The 23269-nt window shown below is 38.7% G+C and overlaps 1 protein-coding gene across 1 annotated transcript in view; it reads left to right on the top strand.

The window, feature by feature from the left end:
- The first annotated feature begins 414 nt into the window (after positions 1-414).
- LOC126272012 (probable RNA polymerase II nuclear localization protein SLC7A6OS) overlaps positions 415-23269 on the top strand; it is a 59020-nt gene continuing 36165 nt past the window's right edge. The window contains exons 1-2 of the mRNA XM_049974501.1: positions 415-872; positions 14791-14925. Coding sequence (XP_049830458.1) covers positions 717-872; positions 14791-14925 — 291 coding nt within the window. The 5' untranslated portion in view covers positions 415-716. The remainder of the gene's footprint in view (positions 873-14790; positions 14926-23269) is intronic.

Raw genomic sequence — 23269 nt, 5'->3', positions numbered from 1 at the left:
TTTCGACATCCATCCGCAAATAATTTCAGCAGTCGTTAGGTTCGTCCTGCAACTCTCGCAGTAAATTTACGTGAGAAAACTGCTTTCGGTTTAGCAACCACTGTCTACACCATTTTGAGCGCTTTCTCTGTTTCCTGCGGTTGGACTGAATGTTTTTTGCAACACAAGTTAAGAACATAGACCACAACAGAACTTCCTCCATTTCTATATTTCAAAATAACTCCATTAAATTTTTGACGTTTACGGAGAGCGTAGTCGCTTGCCACCGATATTTCTTTACTACACATGAAGGTAATATATTTTCACCTCCATGTTTCTACACCGACAAATGGCGGGCGAGTAGTAGATTGGGGTTTGTGTCGTGTGAACACACCACATTTGCAGCGATCTTTTGCATGTACGCCGATGTCTGCGCAGACAGATCGTTGCGTGTGGACCGTCTTTTACGCCATACCGCGATCACGTGACCTGGCCGATTTTGTTGACAGTACAAAACAGAGTCTTTGCTATTGTATCCAAGGAGATTAGTTTTACATCAGTTATGTTTTTGTTTTGCGTTGTGTGTGGTGTGAGGGTGGGGAATGTAGTTGAAGTTGAGTGATTCGTGAACGTGATTTTGATGACCATGATGTGCTGTATTTCAGAAAGTCCTTCGTGCGCGTAATAATTGCCGTTCAGGCGTCGTAAACATACTTTGATTATTTAAAACGCATGAAATGGCAGCCATACTGCGTGTCAAACGCCGTTGCGACGAGGATCCCCACGAAGCTCTATTATTATCCTGCAAGAGACTGAAGCATGATGAAACTCCAGAGAGTAACTCGCATTCTTACACAGCGCTGCTTCAGTTTGCCGGCACGATTAACACACAGGTTACGTCTGTCGATGACTTTTTCTATACCAGAGTGTTTGAGCCCAATTGGTGGCATGTTCTTGTGTACCTTCTAATCTGTTGTCAGCGGTTCGTTAATCAAAACATGTAACGAACGTATCAACAACAAAAGTACATCAAAATGAAATTAACCGAAGTACCATAGAAACAGAATGAAAATAATCTTCATGATTTGCTGTGACAACGAGAGGGGGCCAGATTATGGAGCAGTGATACTGCACATGATTTTAAAAAATGGTTATAGTATGCAAAGCAGAGGGATGGAATCTCTACTTTCGGTTTTCTCCTGTTTTTGGTAAAATTTACATCGCAAGTTTAGAAAAATGAGCAGTATTAAATTACATAAGCACCGTTACTGTGGGAACACGCACTACATCTCAGTACACTATTTTAATACAGGTTTGTGTATTGTGTGCCATTCTGTCTTCAACATTGCCCTTACATTTATGAATATAAACGATTTTGTAAGATACCTCCCTGGGAGATATCCTCCTCATCATTCTACATGTCGCAGTTGTTTAAGGATTGTGGCAGTACTAAAATGGCACCAGGTGCCATCACATCTCTCACAAACTGCACTGGTGACAGGTCAAGTGATTATACCATGGTCAGCATAGTTTGTTGAGACGTAATGTGTTTCCCCCAAGTACTGATGCTTGCATGGCTTGATATTACCCATCTCTACAAATTCCTAAGTGAAGATTACCCAAAATTATCAGATCATGTTGACTGTCATCAACTCCCCATTTGAGAAACATTGTGATGTAGAAAAGTTCACACATTGCCAGTGTCCTAATGGAAGAAAGAGGTAAACTACCTCCAGCATAACAAAAACAAACCCCATCCTAGATAACTACACACAAAACAAAACCACTACTTCAGAAAGAAAAAAACCACCCACACACCATCAGTACCACCCAGCCCATTGGTCACACAACAATCCCCCCCTTGGGAAGGAGGAGGTGGGGGGAGGAAGGGTAATAATAATCTGTAACTGATAAACTCCAATTCCAAAAGCAAAAGAGAATTGAAATAAGGAAGTCAGCATCAGTAAGCAGTAAGTATTAACGCTTTTCTGCTAACAATACAAATAAATTTTCTGAGTTTGAAACTGCTGCTTCTGTCTCCCTACAAATTTCAAGCATCTGCTTTTGCTTCCACTTGATTTCCACAGCCAGGCTGCATTTCATAGAAAGTATGTACCACTGATCTCTGTTAAAATTGTTGTGATTTTTGTGTTGTTTCCTCTATAATCAAATTCCAATATAATGACACATAAGCCAAGACTCCTCTTTCTGGATTGTATTTTATGTCCATATACCATGTGTTTAACAGTGGCTTTCTGTAAAATGTGAATAATTTGACCTATTTAGCTGCTGTGTGTACACATGAACACCGTACACACCAAGCACTCGGAGGGCTATTTCGTAAAGGGGTATTAACATATAATGAATCTTGGAGGTAGGCTGGAACACTGGCCTCAGTCCACATCTCTGTATCAAATGGCCTAACTTGCTGCTGATTGCCACAATATGGAAGGAATGCAGCTGGCCTGGCCTCTTCCGTCAAAGCCGAGACTTTCTTTGTCATTCTCTCTGATTATGTGTCCCAAATGATGCAATTCAGATTGTAGTTCGTCATCATCAGAAATAATCTTTGCTCTGTGTACTGACATGTTACAGACCACATTCTTGTGTACATGGTGGTGAATACTGTTGTGTTCGAGCACCAGTAAGTGTGCGTTTGGTTTCATGTACACTGAGTGACCAAGCTGTCCTTGTGCCTTCTGCTCTGGTAAGACATCCAAGAATGGTACCTTGTGGAGCCTTGGCTCATGCATTATTATATTGGGATTTGGTTACTGAGGAGGTGGCTGAGATTAGAATAAACCACTACACTTTTAACAGAGACTGAGTGTTCACTTAGCAGGGCATGTGGACGGACTTCAGATAATGACTGAAAGCAAAGATGGCTGCTTGAGGCTTAGTGGGAGGTGGGAGTGCATTGCCCAACTTTGGCCCTCTGTGGAAGGTTCCATATACTGCTGTTGTTCCTATATAAACAAAACAGTGTTCTAGCCCCAGCAGTTGGTGGTGTTTACTCATGATGACCAGGTGGAGACAGCTGTTGATAGCTTCAGTGTTTTGTTCAAAGTGACATGCTATTGTGAAATACTCATAGGACATAATCTAGATGAGCTTGCAAAATGGAAGAGCCCTCTCCCAACAACAGATATTACAGTCCTCAAGTATCTCTCTGTTGTGTGCCACTTTCGCTGCAATCCCTCATGCAAAACAAACCCATCAGCCTTTAGAAATACACTCTTCAATCACTGTAACTAAGCCTTTTGTACTACAATGTTGTCAGCTTAAAATATCGTCTGCACTTCCCTCTGAAACAACAGCTCCCATGCCCAAAGACTCAGAACATTGTTCTTTCTCCCATACTTAGGTTTCTCAAAATGAGATTCTTTTACTTCTACAACCACCTCATGCTCCTTATTGGATCCTACAGTTAATAAACTCCCTTCAAAATTAGCTTCAAAATGAAAAGTAATCTTCAGTTTTCCCCTTACTCATCCCACTACAAAAGAAACAAATTAAAAAAATAAAACCAGCATGACAAAAGTGTGATGACTTTAAAGCCACAATGTTTGTAAGCCACATGTTTCGATAACAAATGTGGCAGTTAAATGCTCCCAAATAATAACAAATTTTTGCAAAAGGCAGATTGTGGACTCCATCTCCACTCGCAACATACAAACTGATGTACTTTATGGTAGAATCCGTTCTGGAAAAGCAAGTATATCAAAGGCACTACCCATTCTCCCCAAAGGCACTGACAACTAATTTCTGAACATATGTTCCCCAAATGATATAATCCCCACCACCACCACACAAATCATTGTCTCCACTACCAACACCACATAAACTAAAGCTACAAGTGCCCCCATGTGAAACAAATTTTTGAATGCAGTGAGTTTTCGTGGACATTACATTGTACCTATTCTGTCCACAGCAGTACACCCAGTATCACTTATTTTACTACCTTCTGCTAGTGTAACATTAAAATATAGCATTTATTCATCATGTTTTTAGTGGTTTTCATTTTCCAGGGTTGTATGTTTGACTTTACAATTTTGTCAAAGATGAACTTTGCAATATTCTTGAATTAGGGCCTAATAGAAGTGTTTTCATTTTGACCATGATCTATTAATCCTAATTTATAGACCTATTATAGGCTTTGTCCATATCAATTCAGGCATGCTAGGAGATTATTGAATTTAGCATACATTAAAATGAAGGAGATAGTAAGGAACATTTCCCCCCACCCGAAAAAATTTCTGCTCCGAGATACAGCCCTCCAAAGATGACATTTTGCATACCATTTTCAAAATGGAAATTTTGGAAAAAAAATCTTTTTTTTATTTGAAAGATAATTTCTTAATAATTACAAATAAATCCTCCATTTGGATGTGTCTGTCGAAGTTCCTTTACTATAGCATTCTGGACTTTTTTTTATAATGTATGGAAAAAAAATTATTTTCAAAAATGCCAGTCATACTCATTTTTAAGCATTTTAAATGGCTCCAAAATGTATGTGAAAGGTCCAAAGAGTTAAAGGTTTCAATTTATGCAACTTCTGTACACTCTGTTTTGTACTGAAATTAGCCAGTAACTAAAAATGTGTTCCACTGCTTCAGTATTTTCGTTTGATATAGAAGATGCCTTCCTGTTGAACCAATAGGAACTGGTGCACTTACAATCTTCAAAACATTGTGAATAGGAAGTGAGCACTGATGGCATTGTTGGTGTTCTTCAGCTGGAAACCTATTTCCAGCAGCTGGTCCCTGTGGAAGCATAAAGTTCATTACAATTTTGTTTAACTTGTAACTGGTGTCTATAATCTCTGCAATCCACCAGTCACAGTCATACACTTATGCCACACACATCTCCTCTCTCAGGTTGTGAATGTGAATATTATTCTGCTGTTTCTGAGGTATTGGCTGAACGAATGAAATTTCTTCTTTCTTGCTCTTTAAAGTGTGTGCAATATGAGTTCGCCCAACACTTTGAATCCAAAAATGTGTCTTCTGAATTCCTGTCACAGGAGTAGTTTGTTTGGACCATTCTTCTTTTTTCTGCTCACGGAATTCTTCAATTTCCTCTCTGGACAAAAGAATGAAGACTGTGGATGTGTAAGATTTCAGGACTCTCATAAAATCCTCAGATTCCGAATCACAGCTGTATTTGATATGGAAAGATTATGTTTTCTAGAATGGTGAGTCAGCAGGCCTCCTACACCATCACGAGGCCTCATTCCCGTGACCAGTAGCACTGTATAGCCAGTCAGTTGACACAAGCGACTCACTCAATTTGAATTGAGTAAGTTACTTGTGCCAACTGACTGGTAACAATTTTTAAAATGACTTGAAGAATTTTTTGCGCATTGCTAGCAAAGCATATGCAGAGTCATGTCCTGTGTCATCACTTATAACTGCAACACTTTTGGTCTTGCTTTGTAAATATGTCACTCCTGTAAAAATTGTAACCTGGTCATTACTCCAATGATACCCTTGTACTTCTTGTGGGAGAACAACAGACCAGTTCCCAGCAAAATCACACTGAAGCACTGAACATAGTTCTTCAGCCTGTACATACCCTTTCACTTCTGCAATGTGTTGTTGTTGGAATTTCTTCAGATGCTGGTGTGTTACTGCTTTCACTGACCATTTACCAAGTTCATCAATGAAACTGTCAAAAGCAACAGTTTTCTTAATTAGTTTATTTTCCTCCCACGTCGCGTATGTAATTTCTGCAGAGTTATCTGCTACGTCTTCCAGGCCAAGTGTGTGTAAAGACAGTCGTCCCATTCCAGGGCAGTCACCACATTCTTGAAACAAACAAGTCTCTCGCTTTACGTCACAGACTACTACTGGCTTCACACGCCCAACCAAGGTGTCATATGCTCCAGTAAGTTCTTCAAAGAATCACACAAAGTTCAAAATCCACGCAGTACACCCATTAACAGACATATCTAGGTGGATGTGGAACTACACACTTAGGTCGTACTGCATAAAATTTTGATCTTCCAATATATGATGATGATGATGTGTAGTTGCTCTTATAAATTGTAATAGTTTCTTTAATACTGTGAATCATGTACCTCTGTACTTTCACAACTTTTTGAGCTTCAACTGTTATAGTGTCTTTTTTATTGGCACTCTGTCGAGAACAGTCCCATTTATCTTCCACATATAATGACTGCACTATCTGAACTTGAGCTGATTCTACAGGATGATCATAATGTCTTCCAAAGACTCCTTTTACAGACCTAATATTTCTTGATTAGCCTACCATGCACTTTGATACTGATGGAATGTGGTTCAAATCGTTTTCTTTGAAAATTCTCTTGAATAACAGTTAAAACTTGCACCTTTTCATTATAGGATGCACAATATTGAACAGCTGAATTGTTATTTGTGAAAAAATCCTGGCGGGAGGTGCAAGAGCGCTTTGGTTCATTTTCTTCTGAAGATGGAATTTCTACTTTGAAGAGTGTGGTCAGTGTAGCTGTAGTGTATTCATCCATACCTTTAGTAATTCCTCTGCACTTTCTTTATGCATAGGAGCTTACGACTTGACTTCAATTATCACGGTTTCTTAACAGGACTAACACCTTCCTCTGTAGTTGACTGATTCAGGGTATTTGATTCTTCCTCTATTGATGCAAAGTATGCATCATCTGCACCATGAGAGGCTTCACCTTGTTCAGATACTATCATTGTTGTTATTCTGTTAAAACATTCAGAACACAAAAAGTCGTCACTGGAAACATCTTTAGTCAGCAGAGTTCACTCGTCTGTGGCCTCAGTCAGAAGACATTCCAAACAGTCTTTTTCACAAAACACATTGCAGCTGTGTCAACTGGCAAATTCCTCACGAAAACACAGAATCACTGGATGGTCTCAGATTTCTTAGAACCCCTGCAGTAATCAAATTAGCACTGAACAACTACTATACAGAAATTTGCAATGAAGAACCACGACAAAGAAACTGACAAGAAACTACAACTAAGTATAAGAAATATCTGCAACAATGCAAGTGAAAAGAAATAACTGCAACAAAGAAAGTGATAAGAAATAACTGCAACAAAGATTATATAAATAAACATTGTTACAAAGAAATTAGTAAGAAACAACTTTTGTGCAGACATACATTATGCTTGAAAGTAAAAAAGTGATTTTTTAAAAATAAAACTTGTCCAATTTAAAAGTGGAAGTTCTTCTTTACAGAGAATATAGCATTTATGGATTGGCATTCTTGCAAAAAAAAAAAAAAAAAATCTGTAAATTATAAAAAAATTCAAAAGGCAAAAGAACTTCGACAGATAGATCCAAATCATAAAGCAATTATCTTTCAAATAAAAAATAAAAAAAAAAATAAAAAAAAAACTATCAAAATATTTTCCAAAAATTGCATCTTTAAAATTGTGTTCGCAGTGTCATATTTGGAGGCCTGTGTCTCGGAGCTGGAATTTTTTTGGAGAAAACAAAAAAAATTGTGTGTTTCTTACTTACTCCTGAATTTTTACGTATGTTAAATTCAATAACATCTGAGACTATGAGGGTAACTCCCCTGCCTGAAGTGATACGGATTACGCCTATAGATGTCCTTCAGTTAGTTTCAGTTTCAACTAATCCCCTTGTGCATAGTACTGTACATTATTAAACTCTAAGCTTCATCTACGTCTGTGTTCTACAAATCACTGATGTTTGTGGTAGAGTGTATTTCCCATTGTACTGGTACTACATATTAGGGTTTCTTCCCATTCAGTTTGCATATGAAGTGTGGAAACAATGACAGTTTAAATGTCACAGTGCGAGCTGTAATTAATCTAATCTTGTCTTTGTGGTTCATATGGGAGCAATATGTAGGAGGTTGAAAAGTGTTCCCACAATATTCATGTAATACTGATTTATGAAACTTCATAAGTAAGCTGTCATGGGATGGGTGACATTTTGCCTTCAACCATCTCACAGCTTTTGTTGTTTGTATCAAAAGAAAAAATTTCAGAAAATCATGCAGTTACAAAGTGAAGGAACAGCCAGCTATTACCTTCAGGTGGTGAAATTTCGGTTCTGGCAATAGACGTATTTATAGATGAAAACATTGATCCTATCTTTTGGAATTATTAGTTTCTCTTCAGGGAGGAAAGGGAGATAGATTGTTAAAGTTTAGAACGGTGGTTTGCTAGATTCTGAATGACCTGTTGCTCCTTCCTTATCTTCAGCAATCTATCGCTGCCCCCTTCCTGAAGGAGGAACTTAATACTTCCAAAATCTTAGATTATATGTGTTTGTAGGGCAGTATTGAAAATCAGGTTTTCCAGTTTTTGACAGTACTGAAGTTCAGATTTTCTAGCTTTTGACAAGATTCTCCCTCAAATCAAAAAGCCTCTATCTCTTGTCCTGCCTTTCTTTTTATATTTTCATATCTTCTACTAGTTTTATTAGGTTTGTGTTCTACACACTTATTAAACATTCGGACACACAGGGGTTTTGTAGGAACTATCCTTTGAAGACATTTTCCCAGTATGCTGCCAGTGAACTAAAGTGTGCAACTTGTATTACCTACAACTACACTTTCACGAGAATTCCTTTTGATATCCTTACAATTTATTACATTTAGGTATTTGTATGTGTAGATTTATTCCAAATGTGAATCATTGATATTCTAGCATAGGATACATTGACAATTTTTTTTTTAATTTTTTAGGGTGCACAGTTATAAATTTCTGAAGATTTGAAGTGTGTTGCCAAGCTTTCCATCATTTTGAGCTTTTATCAAGATCTGCCTAGATATTTGTATGGCTTTTTTCAAATAATACTCCATGACAATAAGGTGCATTACTTGCAAAAAGTATGTGATTACTATTAATATTGTCTGCTAGGCAATTAATAATAATATTGTCTATGTTGTTGTTGTGGTCTTCAGTCCTCAAACTGGTTTGATGCAGCTCTCCATGCTACTCTATCCTGTGCAAGCTTCTTCATCTCCCAGTACTTACTGCAACCTACATCCTTCTGAATCTGCTTAGTGTATTCATCTCTTGGTCTCCCTCTATGATTTTTCCCCTCCACACTGCCCTCCAATGCTAAATTTGTGACCCCTTGATGCCTCAAAACTTGTCCTACCAACCAGTCCCTTCTTTTTGTCAAGTTGTGCCACAAACTCCTCTTCTCCCCAGTTCTGTTCAATACCTCCTCATTAGTTATGTGATCTACCCATCTAATCTTCAGCATTCTTCTGTAGCACCACATTTCGAAAGCTTCAATTCTCTTCTTGTCCAAACTAGTTATCGTCCATGTTTCACTTCCATACATGGCTACACTCCATACAAATACTTTCAGAAACGACTTCCTGACATTTAAATCTATACTTGATGTTAACAAATTTCTCTTCTTCAGAAACACTTTCCTTGCCATTGCCAGTCTACATTTTATATCCTCTCTACTTCAACCATCATCAGTTATTTTGCTCCCCAAATAGCAAAACTCCTTTACTACTTTAAGTGTCTCATTTCCTAATCTAATTCCCTCGGCATCACCCGATTTAATTTGACTACATTGCATTATCCTCGTTTTGCTTTTGTTGATGTTAATCTTATATCCTCCTTTCAAGACACTGTCCATTCCGTTCTACTGCTCTTCCAAGTCCTTTGCTGTCTCTGACAGAATTACAATGTCATCGGCGAACCTCAAAGTTTTTATTTCTTCTCCATGAATTTTAATACCTACTCATTTTTCTTTTGTTTCCTTTACTGCCTGCTCAATATACAAATTGAATAACATCGGGGAGAGGCTACAACCCTATCTCACTCCCTTCCCAACCACTGCTTCCCTTTCATGTCCCTCGAGTTTTATAACTGCCATCTGGTTTCTGTACAAATTGTTAATAGCCTTTCGCTCCCCGTATTTTACCCCTGCCACCTCTAGAATTTGAAAGAGAGTATTCCAGTCAACATTGTCAAAAGCTTTCTCTAAGTCTACAAATGCTAGAGACGTAGGTTTGCCTTTTCTTAATCTTTCTTCTAAGATAAGTCGTAAGGTTAGTATTGCCTCACGTGTTCCATCATTTCTGCGGAATCCAAACTGATTTTCCCCAAGTTTTTCCATTCGTCTGTAAAGAATTCGCATTAGTGTTTTGCAGCTGTGACTTATTAAACTGATAGTTCGGTAATTTTCACATCTGTCAACACCTGCTTTCTTTGGGATTGGAATTATTATATTCTTCTTGAAGTCTGAGGGTATTTCGCCTGTCTCTTACATCTTCCTCACCAGATGGTAGAGTTTTGTCATGACTGGCTCTCCCAAGGCCGTCAGTAGTTCTAATGGAATGTTGTCTACTCCCGGGGTCTTGTTTCGACTCAGATCTTTCAGTGCTCTGTCAAACTCTTCCCGCAGTATTGTATCTCCCATTTCATCTTCATCTGCATCCTCTTCCATTTCCAGTACATCGCCCTTGTATAAACCTTCTATATACTCCTTCCACCTTTCCACCTTCCCTTCTTTGCTTAGAACTGGGTTTCCATCTGAGCTCTTGATATTCATACAAGTGGTTCTCTTTTGTCCAAAGGTCTCTTTAATTTTCCTGTAGCCAGTATCTATATTACCCCTAGTGCGATAAGCCTCTACATCCTTACATTTGTCCTCTAACCATCCCTGCTTAGCCATTATGCACTTCCTGTCGATCTCATTTTTGAGACGTTTGTATTCCTTTTTGCCTGCTTCATTTACTACATTTTTATGTTTTCTCCTTTCATCAGTTAAATTCAATATTTCTTGTGTTACCCACGGATTTCTATTAGCCCTCGTCTTTTTACCTACTTTATCTTCTGCTGCCTTCACTACTTCATCCCTCAGAGCTACCCATTCTTCTTCTACTGTATTTCTTTCCTCCATTCCTGTCAATTGTTCCCTTATGCTCTCCCTGAAACTCTCTACAACATCTGGTTCTTTCAGTTTATCCAGGTCCCATCTCCTTAAATTAGCACCTTTTTGTAGATTCTTCAGTTTTAATCTACAATTTTGTCTACTATGTCATTAATATACAACATGAGCAAGAAGATCCCCCATACATTTCAGTGGGGTTATTTGGCACTAGTATTTTCAAGTTCATTTTTTAACCTTATTGTAGTGTGTCTCCAAAACAAACATAACCTTTTCTTGCACAAAAACACTTGCGCTTACTGATAAATTCATAAATAATGTAGGAGATGATGATGTTTAGCAGTATGACATCAGAGTATGCACAAATTTGATAACAAAATGTGATGGCATGTTTACATATTAAGAACTTCTTGAATACTTCGCAGCTAGCCTTTTCAGTATGGTGAAACTGATGACAAGTAACTTCTCTGTGGAACTACTAATGGACACACCATACACTTCATTTATCCAACATTATTTTAGTTACAAAATGATTCAAAAATTGTTGCAATTGATTTTTTCCCATCTCTGACCTCATGACAGATGAAATGGCTAATTACATACTCTTGAAATTTTAACCTGCCGACCGGAGTGGCCGAGTGGTTCTAGGCGCTACAGTTTTGAATCGTGCGACCTCTGTGGTCACAGGTTTGAATCCTGCCTCAGGCATGGATGTGTGTGATGTTCTTAGGTTAGTTAGGTTTAAGTAGTTCTAAGTTCTAGGGGACTGATGACCTCAGAAGTGCTCAGAGCCATTTGAGACATTTGAAATTTTAACAGTGAAAAGAGCACAAAATTCTGTGCATCTGACGCAGGTTACACCTTTTGATAACCAATAGTTTCTATTTTAAGCTGTCTTAACATTATACTGTAACTTTATAGCTCACACAGCATTTTACCACTCTTCACTAAAAGTCTTATAAAACCCTAATTTTTTTATATCTTGAACTCATATTTTAGTTTAGTTTTGTTCTGCAAGGGGCAGTTGTGCAAAATTTCATCCAAATTGGATGTGATCAGGTGGGGACCACTGATCTACTTGGTGTGACTTCACCAGATAAGGAATTCTTTGAACCAGTTGATCAGTTTTGCAAGTAAGACTGTTAAAGACAGTGGCCGGAGGAAAAGCAAAATAAAGAAACAAAAAAAATAAAAATGATTTGGTAAACTACACAGAGATTACAATACTAAGTTTCTGACATGCCTGAAATGTGAAGTTTACAGTTGGTTTGTGTTACCTATTTTGAGTAATGACAATAAAGTTGGACCTTTTTGAAATGCAAAAACCATTCAAAATTAAGTATGCGAATTGAACAAAGGAGAGATGCAGATTGAGATTCACTTGGAGAAAGTGGAAACGAATAAGTGGACCAGGAAAACAGATTGGATTGGAAGATGAAATGTCAAATCAAGGATTTTGGTCTGGAAGAGGGGTGGGGGGTGCGTGATCTCACAGAAATTTTGTATCACTGGGTCATCTCAAATTCTTAGAGTAAGCAAAGTTGTTTTCTTAACTTATTATAATACGAACTACAATAGTGACAAAATTTTTAAAACTATGATATATGGAAGCTGTGTTGCAAAGATTTATGTGTGCGTGTGGGGGGGGGGGGGGGGGGGAGGAGGGGGATGAAGATGGAGAATTAAAAAGAAACAGATGTAGTTGAGGAGGAGAGGGCTGCAGTTCCATAACCCTCTCCCACCGCCCTGAATTTTCCGCTGGTGACAAGTATCTACATGTACATGTCTCTCTGCAATTCACACCCAAGTGTTCAGCTGATAGTACGTAGAATTACTTCCAGACTATTTCTCGACCATTCCGCTCTTGGATGACCCATGGGAAAAATTAACTGCTAAACAGTTGCGTGTGAGCTTTGATTTCTCTTGTTTCATTATGATGGTCATATCTCCATATGTAGGTGGGAATCAACAAAATGTTTTCGCATGCAGCATACTAAGGAGAAAGTTGATCATTGTAATTTAATCAAAACATCTTGGAATATTGAAAAATGCTTGTGTTTTAGTGATTGTAACCTCAACATACGTATCATATTCATGACACCATCTCCCCTTTTATGTGATAATCCATAATGATGTCTGCCAGCAAATATATTTGGCAATACTCCGAAAGAGGATCGATAGGTATAGTGTAGGCATACTGTTTAGTAGATTTGTTGCATCTTTCAAGAATTCTGCCAATAAAATGCAGTCTTTAGTTCACCATCCACACATTCTCTTTGTGATGGTTGAGTTGAAGTTGTTTATAATTGTAATCCTTGGTTATTTACCTGAATTGGCAACATTTAAATACAGTTTTTTTTTTTTTTTGTGACTGAAATTTAATGGATTTTGTTTTGTTCTTAGTACTCATATGGAGGACATCAAACTTTTTATTGTTCAGTTTCAGATGCCAATTTTTGCACTGCACAGATATCCTGTCTAAATAATTTTACAATTTGCTGTGATCCTCTTATGATCTTACTTCGGCAGTAAATGACAGCATCATCTGCAAACAACCTAAAAATGTGGCTGTATTTTCTCCTAAATCATTTATATATGTCAAGAACAGCAGAGGGCCTATAACGCTTCAATTACACTCCTCTTTCACTAGGTGCCTTCCTATCAGTTACTACCAATTGTGTCCTTTCGGACAGGAAATCACAAACTCCGTTGGGTTCCTTAGGCACCCGCTTTGATTAGAAGCCACTGATTACCTTATGTGACCAAAGAATGAATTGTGTTTTCACAAGAACAGTATTTTCTAAATTTATGCTGATTATGTGTCGGTAGACCATTTTTTTGCAAAAGTATTTCATAACATTGGAACACAGCATACTTTCCAAAATTTTAATGCAAATTGATGTTAATGATGTAGGTATGTAATTGAGCAGATGACTTCCACTTGCTTTCTGGTGTATTTGTGTGCTCTGTGCAGTCCTTAGATATGGATTTTATGCTAAAAGGGGATCTATTTCATCAGCATATTGTGAAAGGAATGTGATAGACATACAATCGGCACAGGACGACTTGCCATCATTAAGTTTATTTGCTACTCTGAGGGTATATAATTCTAAATTACTCATATTGTGATCTGTTTTTGATTTGAATTCTGGGATATTGTGAATGAATGAAAGATGGACCAAGGAAATTGTTTGCTGGATTTCAGGAGACTAGATAAAGAGTGGAGCTGTGACCTGATGTATCTCTGAATGTCCTAGTACATATAGAAGTCAGGGAAAAGCTTTTATCAGCCATGGGTGTCAAATGACTGATGATAATAATAGGAGTAATAACAATAAACACACAGTATACAAATTTGTTTTATTTTACAATTCTCAGTAATGGGGAAGGTGCCGGTCATGGCATATTGCTAGTAACCAGTTGACCTAGAAAGATTTGGGGAAGTTATGTAGAACAGAATGGCTGATAGCACTAGCTACTACCAAAACTTTAATGATAAAGGTGTATCAGAAATCTTTGAAGCAAAATTTAGTTCCCAGAAGAAAGTGTGAAATCTCCTTCTCTCTCTCTCTCTCTCTCTCTCTCTCTCTCTCTCTCTCTCTCTCTCTCTCTTTCTCTCTCTTTCTCTTTCTATTGAATCAGATGGAAGCTAAACAAACCAGTTTGGAATCAAACAATGGAAAATCCAGCAGGATGAAATGTAACAATATTATGAAAAGGAAAGTCGCTACTCATCATATAGTGGAGTGCTGAGTCAGCATCTCTGCTACATTTTAGAATTAGGGTTTAATTGTAATACTTCATTTCTGACAGTGTAGTGGTACCACTAGGTTTATATACTATATACTGCTCTTTAACTATTAATTTTAATATTAAAGAATGATGAAGTAATGTTGCATTTGTGGTATAAACTTTTACTGATGTAATTTTATTACTATAAATTTAGGAAGAAAATGTGGCACAGCATATACTCAAGAAATCAAAGAAGTCCATTCCCAGGACATCAAAGAAGCATGTCACCAACATACTAGAGAAACTTCGTGCAGAAAGCAAGCAAATATCACAAGAAAACAGATTTAAGGTAATTAGTGTTTTAGGTTGTGTTTAGACTTATCTAGTACTTCACTGTTGGAATAATTTTTTGTAACTGAACAAGTAAAGCAATTTACTTCAAGCATAAATGACCAGGTGCTTCTCAGATTGATTATATTGGCGTATCTGTTCTTCTTGATGTTATACGGATGTTGATGGTAACTCCAGTAACAGTCTAGTCCCCATGCTTTCATATTAAGCTCACTATTAAACAACATTATTTAAACCAAATAATTACAATCTTATCCATCTGAAATGCTCTCTCCATTTCAGTCTTGCCACTCATTAAACATACATGGTGTCTGTCCTAAGGAGGATTGGTCAGTATTCATGGATATGACAGCAGTGACCATTTGCAGCGAAAATCTTCATGCAGCACACATGCCTTGTTTTGAATGGTTTCCGAGGCAGAACACAGTTAATGTACATTGGTACTTATTTTCTGTGTTGTTCAATATGTTGTCTGGGTTACACATGTACAACAGCTAGTAAACATTACAATATGCATTTTACAAAGTGACTGTTGAAAACTACGTATTTTTAACACATTCACCGTTGTCAACTTCAATGCATTTGTAAACATGTTGTTCTGCTTGTGTGGGTCCCTCTACACATTCCCTAATGAAGGCAGCAGCGTCCTTGATACGACCAAACAGTTCATCTTGCATATTCACCTTTCTTTTGTACTGCTCAGATTTCATCCAACCTCATAAACGAAAATCTAATGGTGTAAGTTGTGATAATTTTGCAGACCAGTTAATTGCACTACCACCACCAATCCAGCGAGTAGGAGAAGTGCAGTTGAGAAGTTCCATTACAGCCCTGGTAAAATGTGGAAGTACATTGCAGTCTGCATGGCCAAAGAAACACCCTCAAGTTATTTAACAAGTGAATTTTCCAAAAAATGCAAGAAATTCTGTCCCATCATTTGCTCTTCTAAAATGAGTGGAACTATTAACATATGCCATATCAAACCTTGATGAAAAAACGAACTTGAAAATTAGTTTCCACTGCAGCATGTATGTTTTTCTGCGAGCATCGATGATTATTGAGAGAGTTGTTGATCCCATTCTGTGTAAATGTGGCTTCATTAGTGAACAATATTAATGCAAACAAATGCAGATTATCATTTAGCCAGTGACAAACTTCAACTCTTGTGGTGTTGTCATCAATGTGAAGATTTTGGACATGCTGTATGTGAAATTGATACAAGTTGTCCATATATAATGTTCATCATACACATGTCTGTGAGTCATTGATACATATAGAAAGTCCCTGTGTGTTAGTAGTAGAACAGCACTGCACCATTTCAGCACTATGTTGCTGTTTCTGCACAGGTTATGGAACTACACATTCAGAAGAAAAATGGGAACTTGGAAGAGTACCTGTTTCACACAATGTTCTGAGAACTTTGGTAAAACTCTATGATCAAGAATTTTATGTTTGAGAAAGCGCTGACGGTATTCTTCAACAGCAGCAGGAGTACTACCACTGCGGAAGTTGCAAACATACACCATATCTGTGTGTTCTTCGTTAGCTGCATTTTAGCCAGCACATGTACAAACAGAGCTAAGCAATGCTCCTCTATGATACACTCTCAATCCCTCACACTATTTCAGTCATGACACACCATGGACAACTGCATGTTGAGCAGGCTAGTTTAATGGCAAAAAGATGTCCTGAGCAAATATATTGAAAGGTTGATTGGGCTAGAATAAAGAGGCTGAATCGGTAAGGCACTCATGTACACACCTCTAACCCAAAAGAAAATCTAAATTAAGTGTGTTCTTCCTCAGAAACCATTTGGAATAAATGAAGTTTTTGGCTTCAAACAAGTGTTCCTGTCATGTCTCAGAATATTAACCATTCCTCCTTGGTCACCCTGAAAGTCTGTACAGGTACAGATATGCCACATAAATATAAAACAAGTCTCACCATATCGCAGAGAAAAACTTCCCGCACTTTACCTCCTGATTCAAGGGATGGCGCCGCAGGCAACGCGGGATGAAAACAACATCTATGGAAGTAGAGGGCACCACATCACTACACGCCACATCGCAGTTGCTATGACATATTTCAGCCAATCAGAAGCCGTCCTTTGCATATAAAAGTGGGAGCCTCGCTAGTTCACGACAGTCAGTTTTAGCCCTGACGACGACGACCATGGATATAGTGGTCAAAAGCTTGGAGTTTTACCCTGAATTGACATGGCATGTACACCGAGAGATTTTTATTCAAGAAATACGTCCCGAAAGACTTCGTAGTTTTCTTTAATGTTTGACAAACAGAGTTGAAGATGAAGGAAGGCCTTCCTCAGGGTTTTTGCATTCTGGATCAGTCATTGCATTTTGTGAGAATAGTGTTATCAATTTGGAATTCAGCAACATTGGGTCTGTATAAAATATGTGTTTACTGCTTACAGCACAAATGCTTGACTGTGACTGACTTAAAAATCAGTCTCTCATTTTCTCTATTGTCTCTCACGGCCTCATTTTCCAATATATACCTTTCACCCAGAAAATGATGTGGTTTCCCTTGCTTTGGCCATAATGCATATGAGCACCAGTTTCTGGATCCCTTTCATTTCTTATCTTTGTGCCATTTATATTCTAGAAAATAACTTTATGGCTTTACCTTGACATTTTATGTAGATCGAGTCACGTCTGGAGAACTCTACCTACATCTTCTTCCATCTTCCATTATTGCTACAACTGTTTCTGAGAACACAAAAGTCTATGTAATGGAACATGTTGCCTATAACAAATGCGGTTCATTCAGATATCAGATATCCAGATATCCAGAATTATTATGCCATATTTTTATCTGTCTGTGATGACAGTTGTCACACAAGAACTATCAGAACAAGAACCTAATTTCAGAAGGTGAAGGTTTTTGAGAAAGTTGAGGCCAAATTCTTATCTAGTCTGTGTCTCCACAGTAGCCTATCTTGTGCAAGTCTTTACACAACTGCATAACTACTGCACCCAACAAGTTTGAACCTGCTTACTGTATTAAAACCTTGGTCTCCCTCTACTATTTTTACCCCACTTCCCTCCATAACCAATTTAACTATTGTTGGATCCTTCAGAATGAGTCATATCAAACTATACTTTCTTTTTCTTCAGTTTTGGACTAGAGCTCCTTTCTCCCCAGTTTGATTCTGTACCTCTTCATTAGTCACTTGAGCTGTCCATCCAATCTTCACTATATTCAGTACCATCACATTTGAAAAGGACGTATTCTTTTCTTGTCTGTACTTTTTATCATCCGCATCGTTATAAGACTGTATTCAAGACAAATATTTTCACGAAAGATTTCAGACATAAATGTGTACAAATGAAACATGTATTCAGTTTTGTTCTTCATGCTGTGATGCGATACCTCTTGGAACAAAGTCAGGGTTGAAATGACCATTAGATTAGATATTGCATTTTTTGCCATTTTCATTTGTTGTCTTTGCAACCTGAGAACTTTCCAAACTTATGAAATCTAAATGTGTGTTTTGAGCAAGCCTAATATATGAACTGACTTACAAAATTTCCAGAAGAGAAAGTTAAAAGCTAGGATGCCTTGAACTTGGCGTGCCATGTTTTTGTGAGAGCGCTGTGTTCATTCAGCTGCTACAGCCACACAGTCATCATGCAAAATTATAAGTATTTACTATAGTAAATGCTTTCTTCAAAAAATCTGTATTTTTATAGTTTGGGTATATTGGGAGAAAATTTGTAGTATATTGTGGGAGTAAAATTCATGTTTACCTTCCCCATAACTTTGTTTCCGAGTCATTATTTTTGCTGTGAAAGATCATTTAACTGCCTTCAAGTTAACAAGGCATTAATTTTTCTGAAACCAGAATTTGCCCCCATTGTACGAAGGTTGGCACAAAAGTCATTGCAGCTATTTTTTTTTCTTGCAGATACATGAGCAGGTCACATGGAAGCTATGCAAGCATAGCATGTGTTCACAACAACAGATGGCTCTGCGATTGCTAGTAGCCCTAGTAGTTGCACTGAATGCACTGTGAAATCAGTTGTGTGGCAAGTGTTGTGCAAGATGGAAGTCACCTGTGTTGATCAGTGCACTTACATCAAAATAGCAGTTATCTGAGGAGTAATGCAAGAGAATGTAACAGTGAATTGCTGGAAGCCCTTGGGAATAATGCCCTCCCGTACTGTACTATAGCTTGGTGGGTAGAAAAGTTTCAGCATTGCCGTTGCTGTTGCAGTTGCCATAAATGGCGGACTTCCACTGGGTCCAGTCTGTGTAGGAGTTTGTGTAAATAATTGCAGATCCTCCTCTTCCTCTGGGGTTGGTGTTGGTGGTACCTAACTTGGAGAATTGTCCTGGCTTCAACTGAAATAGAGAAAAAGATGTTTGCTAGAAAGCTAGCAATCACTGAATCTCTTCCTTTCTGCTATCCAATCTTCTGAGGCAACGAGCATATGCCATGAGTGCAAGAAGGATGTGAATTGATGAGCCTCAGTTCCTTCTTGGTGATGAGATCATAAAGAATTCTGTGGGAGCCACTGAAATTGAATGGCATGTGAGGGAGGGAAGGTATAGGAGGACCGTCTGTACATTGCGCTTGGCTGGGAGTTTCAGCAAGCATTCTTTATCATTGCAGCCCCTTCCTGTGCGGCTGTTGCGGTAGGTGTCTCTTCTTCTTCTTCCTCTTCTTGGATCTCCTGCTGGGCAACCTTACTTTGGGAAGATGTGCAGGCATTTCCAATTCTGTGGGCCTCCACTTCGGCCTCTCGCGCTTCTGCTGGGGCCAGGGGTGTGTACACCTTCATCGCTGTGTCCACTACTGCCCCATGGTGAGGGAGTGGCAGGGACTCTTCTTGGAGGTCCTTAGCTCATTCCTCAGTTGCTGCAGATGTCAGTGGACAGCAACAAGCTCCTTCTTCGTGATGGCCTTCTTTGCTACCATTACAGCTTTGACGACCACAGTGGCGGTACTTTGCGCATCATGTAGGTCTTCTTTGTGGTGGCATGGCCTGCTCCCCCTCTTGGATTTGGGGGGGGGGGGGGGGATAGCAATGTGTCGCTTGGTACTGCCTCTCCATGTGTGGAGTCCTTCTTCTGCTTTTTCCAGTCCTTTATGTAGCTGCAGTTGTGAGAGTTTGCAGTGTCAGCAGTGCCACAGTTCATACATGTGGCAGCAGTGCTTCTTGGTTTGTCACAGTCGCACGTATCGTGCACCTTCACACAGTTCAGGCACGCAACTGTGCCTTTGCAGGCACTGGCTAAATGCCCTATCTTCTGGCACTTGTAGCACTGATGCCCCATCTTCTTAGTCATTCCTGATAACCTTCATGTAGGTGAGCAAGAGGAGTGACAGGAGCAGTGAATGAAAGTTTCAACAAGATTGTATGGCAACCAGTGGTCAGCAGCTCTTGAGGTGACCAGTCAGTGTGTGAACTGGCTTGTGCTGTCATCTAGCAGCTCCTGGAGGAAGGCAGACAACAGATGCTGCTGAAGTTAGAGAGGACAAGTGGCATCAAGAAACACACCATCTACAGGTTATAGCAGACAGAGCTAAAACTGCACAAAATTGAATCGCGATGGATACCACGTGAACTCATGGAAGTTCATAGATGAATGGGATATGCAATATTCTTCGATTACCTAGCATGCAGGCAACAGTGTGGTGACCACTTCCTGTTGTGAATAATTCATGAATGAATATTAGGCTGTGGCCTATAAATCTGAACTCAAACCTCAGTCCTTGGAGTGACAGCATGCTGAATCACCAATTCAGCAGAAGTTCCATCTGAATCCTTTCCCCATGAAATTGATGGTGAACGTCGTGTATGGTGTCAAGGGGTCATTGTGTGCCACTTCATTCCACATGACAGAAAGTATGCATGGAAAATCTCATATAAAGATGTGAAACAATTACTAACAAAGAGATAGAGGGGCTGGCCAGTACTTACCTCAGCTCAGTACAGCCGATAGAGACACAAAAAACAACCGAAAATTTAAGCTCCTAGCTTTCGGAATAAATGTTCCTTCATCAGGGAGGAGAGAGGGGAAAGAAAGGGAAGAAGGGAAAGTGGATTTAGTTACTCACAACCCAGGTCATGAAGCAACAGGGAAAGGAAAACAGGGAAGGCAGCAAGGATGGAGGCATGGTTGTCAGAGGGAAGCCAAAGATATTCTATATATATCTTTGGCTTCCCTCTGACAACCATGCCTCCATCCTTGCTGCCTTCCCTGTTTTCCTTTCCCTGTTGCTTCATGACCTGGGTTGTGAGTAACTAAATCCACTTTCCCTTCTTCCCTTTCTTTCCCCTCTCTCCTCCCTGATGAAGGAACATTTATTCCGAAAGCTAGGAGCTTAAATTTTCGGTTGTTTTTTGTGTCTCTATCGGCTGTACTGAGCTGAGGTAAGTACTGGCCAGCCCCTCTATCTCTTTGTTAGTAAAAGTATGCATGGAGTACTACATGGACTTCCTGGTGCTACAGATATGACATGGCATTCGGGACAAAGTCTGGACCTCGTGGACAGTGCAGTTGTACTGCACATCAACACAAAACCACATTAAGGAGAGTGTGTATAGTGGCAGTTGTGTGAATCTGGTGTTGGGAAGGATTGGTGTACCTGCAGTACTCTTGTGACCTCTTACAGTGTGGCTTGATCTTATATAAAAAGTAAAGGAGCAACTATGAGGTAAGTGGTTTGTGACACAAGAGGACATTGCCAATGCTTGTGACAACGGATGACCCGAATCATACATGATGTGGCAGATGGTTACATAAACGTGAATGTTGCGGGAGAGTACTTTGAAGATCCTTAGACCCAATTTTGTCTTGTCGACTGTACGTGTGTTGTGCTGCAATTATTTTGCACCATGAAATCGGTGTCCTCCTGCACTACCATAATCTTCCCATGTTCTTCAATGTCCATACATGCAGCTCTATTCATCCTTTCATCTGTATATGTCACATTTTCCAGCTGGTCTGGTATCTGCAATAAAAACAATAGTTGCAGTGACTTTCACACCGACACATCATGCTATTTTTCTCTGCTTCATAATTCACTGTTGTGAGTTATTAATCTTTGCTATTTCTGTTTCTACTGTTTTCCCATGCTGTTTCATTTGTCTTTCACATTTAGTCTTTTTTTTAATCATGTAATCAGTTACAAAATTTCAGAATTAAATGCTGTTTACAATTTATTTATTTATTTATTTTAATTCTGTGCTGTTTTATATTTTCAAATTAAACAGAATTTTTCTCTTTCCGTGTGTAGTATCCACACATCTTTTCATTTTTTAAAACTATTTTGTGTTGTATTGACAGTAGTGCTTATGTTAGGATCAAGTAAATATTATTAATTAAGATGGAAAGGAATTAATGACATTGGCTGCCTGTTGACTTTGATTTAAATCAATGGGGAAAGTTGAAAATTTGTACTGGACCAAGGTTCAAACCTGGGTCTCTTGCTTACGAGGCAGATGTGCTGACACTGTGCAATCCGCACACAGTGGTCATTGCAACTGCATGGACTCTCCTAGCAAGCCTCCAATGAGACCCAAATTCTCAGCTTATCCACACACTACTGCTACAGTACCCCTTGCCCATTATCCTCGTTACTTGTGGCATCTCACCAATTCCCGTGAGAGTTTGAGTGTGGTGTGCATCTGCACTGAAGTGAGCATTGGCCTTCCTCGCTTCAGTTACTATATGTGGTGTCTGTTCTTCGGACACCACATATAAAGTATTATTAATTATTTTCATGTCATGTACTGTTAATTGTTGAATTCTCTGATGCTCGTGATTGAGTGCTTCTGCTGATGTCATACAGTATTTTATTTGCTGCAATGTTTAATAGTTACTTGAAAGTTCCTTTCTCTTCCATTTTAATTTTGCTATTATGTATTTAGTTACTGCTGTGGTCTTTTCTCTGAAGAGTGGTTTGATGCCCCTCTCCTTACTACTCTATCCTGTGCAACTTTCTTCTGCTCCAAATAACTGCTGTAACCTATGTCCATTTGAACCTTCTTGCTATATTCATCTCTTGGTCTCCCTTTACAGCTACTCCTCATTCCCCACATGCATAATTCCCTATGTTACCAAACTGATGACTCCTTCATGCCTTCGGATATGCCGTATCAACCAATCCCCTCTTTTAGTGAAGTTGTGACACATTTGTCTTTTTTTCCCTACTTCGATTCAGTACTTCTTCATTAATTACTTACCCTAACCATCTAATATTTAGCATCACATTTTGAAAGCTTCTGTTCTTTTCTTGTCTTATCTTAATGCCCATCTCTCACTTCTGTACAAGGCTGAACTCTAAACAAATATAGTGTTTGAAAATACAATTT

Source organism: Schistocerca gregaria, chromosome 5 (assembly GCF_023897955.1).
Source record: "Schistocerca gregaria isolate iqSchGreg1 chromosome 5, iqSchGreg1.2, whole genome shotgun sequence".
NCBI classification, from domain to species: domain Eukaryota; kingdom Metazoa; phylum Arthropoda; class Insecta; order Orthoptera; family Acrididae; genus Schistocerca; species Schistocerca gregaria.
Note: the sequence above shows the minus strand (reverse complement) of the source record. Positions and strands in the feature narration are given on the sequence as shown.